General features: G+C 29.5%; 3 protein-coding genes across 7 annotated transcripts; 1 reads left to right on the forward strand and 2 right to left on the reverse strand.

Moving 5' to 3' along the window:
- Window positions 1-441: 441 nt before the first annotated feature.
- LOC105458035 (potassium/sodium hyperpolarization-activated cyclic nucleotide-gated channel 1-like) lies at window positions 442-2,951 on the reverse strand. Of its 2 annotated transcripts, none has more exons than XM_011703059.1 (7): window positions 2,661-2,951; window positions 2,357-2,581; window positions 2,052-2,199; window positions 1,844-1,978; window positions 1,524-1,719; window positions 1,175-1,366; window positions 442-1,020 (listed from the first exon to the last, which is right to left on the reverse strand). In XM_011703059.1, the coding sequence occupies exons 1-7, from the start codon at window positions 2,936-2,938 to the stop codon at window positions 899-901; spliced, it is 1,296 nt and encodes a 431-aa protein (XP_011701361.1). In that variant the 5' UTR covers window positions 2,939-2,951; the 3' UTR covers window positions 442-898. The 2 variants fall into 2 exon arrangements, with proteins under 2 accessions (XP_011701361.1, XP_011701360.1); XM_011703058.1 differs by having other exon boundaries at window positions 2,052-2,238.
- On the reverse strand, window positions 2,675-9,067 carry LOC105458033 (vacuolar protein sorting-associated protein 41 homolog). 4 transcript variants are annotated; one of them, XM_011703053.1, is made up of 13 exons: window positions 8,868-9,067; window positions 8,412-8,691; window positions 8,105-8,303; window positions 7,722-7,876; window positions 7,108-7,348; window positions 6,278-6,542; window positions 5,662-6,153; window positions 5,146-5,482; window positions 4,823-5,059; window positions 4,572-4,616; window positions 4,424-4,497; window positions 4,292-4,350; window positions 2,675-2,741 (listed from the first exon to the last, which is right to left on the reverse strand). In XM_011703053.1, exons 1-12 carry the CDS (start codon window positions 8,967-8,969, stop codon window positions 4,297-4,299), a joined length of 2,481 nt encoding a protein of 826 aa, XP_011701355.1. In that variant the 5' UTR covers window positions 8,970-9,067; the 3' UTR covers window positions 2,675-2,741; window positions 4,292-4,296. The 4 variants fall into 4 exon arrangements, with proteins under 4 accessions (XP_011701355.1, XP_011701358.1, XP_011701357.1 ...); XM_011703056.1 differs by having other exon boundaries at window positions 2,676-2,741; window positions 4,579-4,616; XM_011703055.1 differs by lacking the exon at window positions 2,675-2,741 and having other exon boundaries at window positions 3,804-4,350; window positions 4,579-4,616; window positions 8,868-9,066.
- LOC105458034 (ciliogenesis-associated TTC17-interacting protein-like) lies at window positions 3,035-3,907 on the forward strand. The gene is made up of 3 exons (XM_011703057.1): window positions 3,035-3,192; window positions 3,337-3,427; window positions 3,513-3,907. Exons 1-3 carry the CDS (start codon window positions 3,130-3,132, stop codon window positions 3,617-3,619), a joined length of 261 nt encoding a protein of 86 aa, XP_011701359.1. The 5' UTR covers window positions 3,035-3,129; the 3' UTR covers window positions 3,620-3,907.
- Window positions 9,068-9,271: the final 204 nt, after the last annotated feature.

Genomic DNA, 9,271 nt, shown 5'->3' on the forward strand with positions numbered 1-9,271 from the left:
TAGATTATCCTGTATATAGGTAATTTTTTCTTATTTTTTCAAATTTTATTTTTTATAAAACACCAATGCAAAGAATTATCTTCCCAATTTTTCAATTATTTAAATTATTCTTCCTGATGTATATTCAAATAGACATATTTGTATAAGAGAAAGAAATTATATATCGACATATACTATATAGTGTATATATATTTTTTATATACACTACGCAAAAAAAATAAAAAAGATTTATCTATTCTGTCCTCCAAAGGCAAATTTCAAAAGAGTGTAATTTTGTAAAAAATAATCCAAGATGTTAAATACCAGGATGTTGAAAAAAGTATTTTACTGCTTAAATTCTCTATATTTTAAATCGACACTTTAGAAAACAATTTTATTGAGTTTTCATTGAATTACACAGATACAAATAGAAATGAGTAAAGAAAGTTTCTTTTTGCTTCAATGTTGAATAACACAGTAAAAAAGACCATACAACGCAAAAAAGCAAACTAAAGGTAAAAATTCACTCTTTTGAATGCTATAAACTGCGTTTGTGTGAAATTTTTAGTTCACGCCATGGAATCTTGTAAAATTAGTAACAAAATTTTAAATTTAACGCATCTCTATTGGTATCAATAAAAAGTAAAATTGTTTTCTAAAGTGATAATCTGAAAAGTAGAAACTTCAAACCGTAAAATGCTTTCTTAAAAATCTCAGTACGATTATTTTTGATGAAGTTACACTTTATCGAAATGCCTATTTTTGTAGGACAAAATAGATAATCTTTTAATTTTTGTGCCAAGTGTATAAGTACATATGTTTGATTATATAGACCTTTTACTGGGATAATAGTAATAACAATATACTAACAATATAATAATAGTATAACTGATAGTAGCAGTAATAACTATTATTATCATCAATACAAGAGAAAAAAATTACTTATTAAATCGCCAAGGACATTGCGGGGCAAATTATGAAGAATCACAGTATCTAGCAATCTTTGGCTGCCATGGAAGAGAATTTCTTGATTTAAATGATCTAAAGAAATATTGAGAACACATATATTCATAGACTATTTAGACTATTTAGAGAAAAATATCTATACTTTATCAGCTTATTTTTTTCTACCATTTTAAGAATTAACATTTTAACAATTTAACCTTCTTATTCAATTTTTTTGTTTTTAACTAACCCGAAAGAGTGTTAAATATAATATTCTCTTTGAAGAAACTGTCATGGTAACGATACTTGTAATAGAAAATTAGCTTGTTTTGCAAATATAGCGGAAGCTTCTTCTGACGAACGTATTCTTTTACTTCATGCATGATTCGTTGATATTTAAGTTTTGGCTTTGCCGATGATTCCAAGAGTTGCAGGACCGTAACTGTGAGCACAAGAGCTCTTTTATCATCGAGACAATTCTTATTTCATTTATATTTGTATACATAAGGACTAAGAGATAATGTTATTTTAATAAAAATTTACTACAGAATGCAATATTAGAAATGTAATATATTTATATAGTGAGAAACGTTTAATACCAATCAAATAAATTATGTAGCCTTTTCCCAAGAGAAGAAGTATGCATCTTATTATTGTGTCCAAATTACCAAAGCTTTCGAATTCCACGAAATTAGAGCCGATCAAATTACTCACGCCAATATGCAGAAACACTAAATATACTTCCCAATCGGACCTATCATAAACTTTTGTCGAAATATAATATGCATCTGAACTCTGAAATAATTCCACTGCATAAATAGAAGAGTACTGCATTATTACTTTTTATTTATATAATTTTTCTATATAAAGCAATTTAGAGATGTTTTTGAGATCAATTCAATTATAGAAATCATCGTACTTCCATCGTTTTTTCTTGCATATGCATGACGATGTATGGAAAGACATAACTTATACAGCTACTCCAGTGAACAATTAATAATGTTAAAATAATAAGCCATATTGTTATATGTTGAGCTTGAGGAATCCCAAAATTCTATTCAAAAGTTATTTAAATTAACTATATTTATAAAATTCAAGCCATCAATATTTATATGATTATAAGTTACTGTATTGATCTGTTGAACATTTCTTCGTACTGTAGGTATGCGAGTCAATTTCAAAATAAGCAAGAATTCGAGAATAAGTAACGGAGAATTCGAGTTTGGCCCAGGTGGTAAGATAAGTGTTGGGTAAAACCATGTGTACGGTACCGAACTGATAAAGTCAACGAAGAAATATCTTTTCAAGTATTGTCTGTTTAAATATGTACAGTTTTTACTTTGTATATTTAGAGGAGAAAAAAAATTAATATATTTAGAAAGAAAAACAAATGATAATTAATTTAATCTGTATGTTATCGTGGCGCAATCACCGTGCTACTAAAGTAGTATCAAGAAAAATCTCATGTCCGTCCGGAGATATAAATCCAGTAATAAAGTTCAGGAATATGTCGATGATACAAACAATGTAAGTTGGATACACGATATTCCAACGTTCAGGACCGCTGCTCTTTCCAATTCTGTAGAAGCACATAATATGCGGCACCGTTACGAAAATATATAGATAGATGATGGTCATTATCGTGTCCCAGTAGAACCTACAATAACGTTTTTTTTTTTTTTTGTTATATTTGTGTTCACAAGAAATAGTCAAAGCTGTTTCTTTAAATTTCATACCTTAACATACTACATGGATGAATCATCCATCGATGAGGTGATCTTGAGTGCCTTCTCTTTTCGAAAGCAACAGCTGCTTGGCTGCGCAAAATTAAATGCGTTAAAGGGTGCCGTGCGGAAACAAGAACAAGTTTTTGAAGGTTTCGCTTCCAACGATTATAAAATCTCGCGTTGGGAGGTAATTTCGGCAGATTGCTGCCGGATTGCCTCGGCAAGTCGCATATGTGTGCACGTAAACTCGCTCGCTTTATCAAGAAGTTCGAGTCTCGAATTGTCATATTGCGTTGACGCTGGTTGACACCAATTGATGCATGTCAATGATACTAAGCAGAATATGACAATCGCTTATAGATATACTCAGGTTTTAGGGTAAAAATTGCTATAGAAACCTAACAAATATTTTTGAACTCAATTAAGTAGTCTAAATATATTTCAAGAAAAAACATTATCTTTGTGTAAAATTACCAATATGGAGAAAAAGACAACGCCATCCAAGGACAAATCAATGCTACCATTTTATGTCCCTTTTGAAGTAAAACAACTTAATTTGTTTAAAGTATTTTTCAATCCAATGTCTTATTTTCAAGTTATTCGCCTGGGGCGATTAAAACGAAACACCCTGTATATATGTAAATTTATTTATGAATAAATTTTTATATAAGTCCTTTTTTAACAGTCTTGTAATACAGCTCAGTATACAGATTATCTGGCGGATCATCCTGAGATAAAGCAGTTAATCGCGGATTACGTCCAGACTCTTCTAGTCGGTAATTAATTCACTTATTGAATAAACTTTGTGCTCAATCTACTTCGATAAATAGTATTAATTTTTCACTGTCAATTTTTCATTAGTAAAGCCTATCAATGTCATCGACTTCACGATACAGCACTTCAAAACGTTTGCTCGAGAATCGAAGGTCTGGGATACCACCGATATATGTATTGACAAAGCAATCTGATATTAACACGAATCGGCATATCTAGAGATTACACAACTGACGGAATCTGTACAAAATGCAAAATTTACAACAAAAAATTGTTTATGTGTATATATATTATGTATACATATACATATAAAGGAAATTCCTAAAAGAAACATAAACTTTGCTCTACTGACATACTCAAATAGTTCATGAACTAATATAATTATGTATATTTTTTATTAACATATACTTCATTTTTTACAAACATTCTTACATTACCTCAAACTGTTCAATAAAAAAATATAAATGTGTGTAATTCATAAATAAAATGTACAATGTCATTATCTTTATCAAACGATGAGATTTCAAAGGCTCAATTAATTTATAAAAATCTTTTTCGTTGTTTTATATTCAATTATGTATATCAAATTATGACATCAGAAGCGAAAAATCATGGTTTTTTTTGCATTATATCAAAATAAGTTAAATTTTTTGTGTTATTACATGCACTTTCATACAATTACTTCTAATTAAAACTTATCAGTTTTATAAGTAATCTTAACCTATTTATTATATAAAAATTTATTTATATATTAATGCAATATAATCTTGGCTACACACCAAGATACTTGGTTGAAATATGATACTAGTCCATTTAAAGCTTTAATTTGGATATTGCATATGTTGCATATTGAAGTGTAACTTTACCTTTATTATTTTCTGCCAGGCGTCATCTCTTTTTGCGAATTGCATATCACACAATTTTCCTAAAAAATGAAGAGCACTTACACTAGTCCATCAATAATAAAATGAAATAAAGCAGCAGACAAATATACGTACAACCAAATCAAAATTGGGTAGACAATCTTCGTGAAAACAATGCTTACAATAAAATACAACCATATTCCGCGGTTCTGAAGAAAAAAGGGATGAATTATAATCATATAATTAGAATTATAACTAATTAAAACTAATTACTTATAAATACCTCTTACAATTATCTTCCTATGGCAAGCTCCACACATTTGATCATCTGCAATGAAAAAATTTAATAATCTTGTGTTAAGTTATAAAGAGTAGCTTACTAATTCATTATATTTGTTGCGTATTGAATACAAAATCTTTAAATGTTTAATATAACAAATACATTTAACCACAATATTACTTTGAAATTTTCTTGTTTAAAGCAGTTTTATAATTTTTGTTTTTTGAGATAAATGATTTTATAAAGCTGCATACCATCAACAAATATGCCCTTTTGGTGACAACGAACAAGTCGCTCGTGAAGATTAAAATAATCATTAGACAGTATTTTTTTGCAACCCTCCTGCACAGACACCTGCAGATTGTAGTCGCACATCATTTTAACTAATGCTTTTTTTAAGCCTGGAATTTCCAAAGTGGGTTCTATCCTTTGCACCATAAGTCTAGGGTCAACATAAGTGCCGATTTTTTGAAGAAGGAATGTAATAGCCGCTGAAACATGTAAAAATTATTTTTAATAAAATTTTAAATTCAAGCCTCTTTAAAAATGCTCTTTAAAAACATGATTTGCTTCATACATGGTTTATCAAGTGAATAATTAACTAAATCGTTCCACAACTCTTCATCGTCGTGTTCCTGACAAAATGCAATTGCACTTTCCATATCGTTCAATTCTCTCGTCATAAGCGCCAAGGCTTCTGAAGTGTTTCCAATTCTGCCTAGTAGATATACCATTTCTGGATAAAATCGACGTTGGCTACAAATATCCAGAGCCTGTTGTATCGGATAATTATCAGAGCGACGTAAAAGCGGTAGTAACTTGTCTATGGAATAATCGGCATACAATCGTACCAGAAGGCCATGGTACTTGCCCTTCGAATCCTTTGTGTCTCTCTTATCTAATGCATCTAGATACTAAAAAGGAACAAAAATCGTTATTTAAAACTGAAAGTAAACATTTTTATACATTTAAGAACAAAATTTAAAAAATTCACGAGTGTTGTATATGTAGTTGAATTACAATATATTAAACGCATCTCGTAAATGTACGCAATTTCTCACGTGAAAATTTAAGCATTATATCGATTCATTACCAAGTATAAATAACGATGATTATGTTGCAACTTTTGTACAACGACGTCAGACGGCACTCTGTCTTTCTCCAGAAAAAATTGTATGGCACGTTCTGTATCTAAATCCATCAAACCTTCGATCATGTCGTATACTGAATTATATAACTGATACTTTTGAATCAATTGGAAGACGTCTTTGTGCCGCAGCTTCAAGTACATAGCGAGTGCTTTATCGTATTTGCCGTCGTGGATATATAAAATGGCTAACGCTTCTAATAATACGTTCTGTCGTTGATTGTGAACTAGTAAATGCTCTAATACGCCGTTAACTACCGCTGCCACTGTGTATAAATTCGGAGACCATTCCTTGACCAATTGTAAAAAACCGTCGGGATCCATTTTTAGATATTCATACAGCACCATTTCATAGATTAATGGATCGAGGATAACGTCACCTCGAGGTAAGTAGGACGAGATTGAACGTAGCTGATGCACTCTGGCAAACTTGTAAACCTGTCTCGGCAAGAAAGAATGATACCAGTAAAAATGTTTATGAACACGAACTTAAATGTAATTGTAAATAGTTGTTACTCGCAAAATGGATACTGCATTTTACAACAATAATGATGTCTCTCACCTCTTCCTCCCATAATTTTTTATTCCGTCCTAAAACTTTGAGGCAAAGTTTTCCAGCTTCATCGTATTTTTCACACACTAACAAGTGATCTAAATAAATACGCCCTACGTCTAATACAGTGTGCCTCTTGCAATCCTTGCCATTGTTTGTTGTTACAGCTTCCAAAGCTTGCTCGAACTTACCATGGCTCAATAGCCATTCAATTCTGTCATCTGTATCATACAAACTGGCTACTACAATATCCTTTGGACTTACAATAAAAAATCTGTAAATAATTTTTCTACATAAGAAACAGATAGTATTAAAGAAATCTTGGAAATTTTTTAATATAAAAAATAATTAAGTTAAAAAAATATATTCCAAAATTTCTAAAAATAAGAATAAAATATATTTGCATTTAGAGCTATTTTTATTTCACATTTTGAATATCAAACAAATTTATTTATAATTTGTTACATATTAATGTTCTATAGAAAAATAATTATATTCGTTAAAATTGTTAGCTTATTTAGAATTATTTTAAACTTTCTTTTCTAAAATAAATTAAACAAAAACTTGTGATTAAAAATAAATCCTATGATTCCAGTACATGTTTAAATTGATTTTAATATCTTATTAAAATATAGATTCTCGAGACGAGTTACTATTGTTATCTAACTCGTTTTTTACAGTTTTTAATTTTTCAATCCTCATATATAAAATCGAGAAATGTATTAGAAGTCAGGAATCAAACCCAAAGACTACGAGTTTAACCATTCTCAGATGAAGCCACACATTATTTTAAATTGATTTTAATACATTAATTTTATTAAATTAATTTTATTACCAACCTGTTTTCTTCCTTTAAACAATCCAAATGATAATCATTGCAGCTGTATTCCTTGTAACCACGTAAAGTAAGTGAATTTGCACATACTACTGAGAAATCCTGATATTTTGGTTCAACTACATGTAAAGTCGGACGTTGATTCTTTCCATCTTCATCCGGCTCTTTTAGACATCCCAATAATATTAATTGATTCTTCAATGGTGCTATACCGGATATATAAAAATCTACTTGAAATGTTGACACTGAAAAATGAAACATAATAATATAATTATTTTGTATAATAATTCTGAATATTCTAAGCATTTACTTTATAGAGTTGTTATAATCCAAATTGAATCATAAGAATTAACTCTAAAAATAAATTTAGATATAGGTGAATAAAAAAGTATTACTTGAATAATTGCCGCGAATGCAAACAAACTCAAATTTATGTCAACGAATATATTCTATTTCTTTTCGACATATCAAAGGAAAACCATTCACGATATACATTATATTCATCATAAGTGTTTTGTTTATAATTATTCGTTCTTGCTACATATATTGGTCTCGATTCATCCTAATATTTCCATATTGAAAAATATTCAAGAAAAATAAGTATATTTTACTGATTACCTGGATCCACCACAAATTCAGGTAAATCTCGATTAACCATTTCTTGCATAGTACGTTTTCTAATGTGACAGATACGCACAATGTCTACCCATCCAATCAATAGTGTCTTGTCGTCCGACCACTGCAAATTGCACCGGTAATGTTCTGGTGATGTCCTGCATAAAATAATATATAAAGTCACATATGAAATACATATAAAATGTTAAAAAATTTTCAATTTAAAGTGAATTAACTTTGAGTAATTTATAACAATTATTTTAAGAAAGTGATAAGCAATTCCTATAAAGTTTCGTTCCATTCACAGTGCTCTTATTGTTAGTATTAAAACTTATTTAAGCTTGCAATATGTACAATATTGTACATGCAATTTTCAATGCGCTTACTCTGCAGTTCGGGACCACTTGATGAGTCCCAATGAACATCTAGCATCGAGATCATAGACTCTCACGCCAGTGTCAGAAGCCCACGCGACAAAATGACCAGACCATGCAACTGATCTGACTCCACCCTCTGCTTCACAAAGCACTGTTGGCTTCATCCTGGCCAAAAAAGTCTTCTCGTAAAGTACTAGCTTGTCATCACCTATTTGCAAACAATTATTAATTAAAGCTAAAATCAACACTTCAAAAATTAATTTTGTAAGCTCTAATAAAAGATAATATTATATATGCTTAAAATTAAGATACTAACCTGTAATAAATCTTCTGCCATTGCCACTCTTATAATTTGGGTCAATCGCTATACTCTTGACTAGCCTGCCCATGCTCATATTATGATTGTTTTCTGTACTGTATAGTCCATAAATGATAACCTTTCCATCATCACTACAAGAGGCAATAAAGTCTCCATTATAGTCTATAGATATCTGATTGACTGCTACTGTGTGTGCCTGTAGCATTTTAGATTTTATATTGTTTCCCTGATGGTCTAGAAGGTGGATCATTCCCCAATGGGATCCCAGACAAAGAAACTAGAAAAAATAAATTAAATTTATAAAGAGAAAAAATTTTATATTCCTACTTTCATTTATATGAAGTTAAAACAATTTAATTAATTTTAAAATAAAAATTTTACCATTATTTGTATAATAATTTATTAATAATATTAAATTATTTATTAATAATAAATAATTTAGATCATTCTTACCTTTGGATGTACAGCAATGCAGCTAGCTGCATCATTCTGCAGAATGTGTTCCAAATCATTTCGTATCCTGACATACTTTAATCTAGGTTCTATCTCATCCATTTCTGAAGAATCCGAATCTTCTTGATTATTTTGTTCATCCTATAATTGTACATTCCATTAAAGAGAGAAACTATCAATTATTCTACAATTATCAGTCTACTTATACTTTAATTATTATTTATGATAGAAAAAAAGGTGAGTAATATAATTTTAAAATTCTAAGAAATTATTGAAAAGTAAAAAAATAATTTTAGCAATGAATAATAAAGAAATTCGCCACTTGAGGTAATTTTAAAAAAGATTACATATATATGTATATATATGTACATATATATATATATATATATTGTATTACACTACAT

The sequence above is a fragment of the Wasmannia auropunctata genome, unplaced genomic scaffold (genome assembly GCF_000956235.1).
Source record: "Wasmannia auropunctata unplaced genomic scaffold, wasmannia.A_1.0 LD334730.1, whole genome shotgun sequence".
Taxonomy (NCBI): domain Eukaryota; kingdom Metazoa; phylum Arthropoda; class Insecta; order Hymenoptera; family Formicidae; genus Wasmannia; species Wasmannia auropunctata.

Coding starts and splice junctions, on each gene's coding strand:
- LOC105458035 (XM_011703058.1), bottom strand. CDS start 2,938: ATGACAATTCGAGACTCGAACTTCTTGATAAAGCGAGCGAGTTTACGT. Junction 1,367..1,523: donor CTACATAATTTATTTGATTG/GTATTAAACGTT, acceptor TTGTGCTCACAG/TTACGGTCCTGCAACTCTTG. Junction 1,021..1,174: donor TATATTTAACACTCTTTCGG/GTTAGTTAAAAA, acceptor ATATTTCTTTAG/ATCATTTAAATCAAGAAATT.
- LOC105458033 (XM_011703053.1), bottom strand. CDS start 8,969: ATGGATGAGATAGAACCTAGATTAAAGTATGTCAGGATACGAAATGAT. Junction 8,304..8,411: donor TGGCAGAAGATTTATTACAG/GTTAGTATCTTA, acceptor GTTTGCAAATAG/GTGATGACAAGCTAGTACTT. Junction 4,617..4,822: donor AAAGGGCATATTTGTTGATG/GTATGCAGCTTT, acceptor TTTTCATTGCAG/ATGATCAAATGTGTGGAGCT.
- LOC105458034 (XM_011703057.1), top strand. CDS start 3,130: ATGGAGAAAAAGACAACGCCATCCAAGGACAAATCAATGCTACCATTT. Junction 3,193..3,336: donor CATTTTATGTCCCTTTTGAA/GTAAAACAACTT, acceptor CTTTTTTAACAG/TCTTGTAATACAGCTCAGTA. Junction 3,428..3,512: donor CGTCCAGACTCTTCTAGTCG/GTAATTAATTCA, acceptor ATTTTTCATTAG/TAAAGCCTATCAATGTCATC.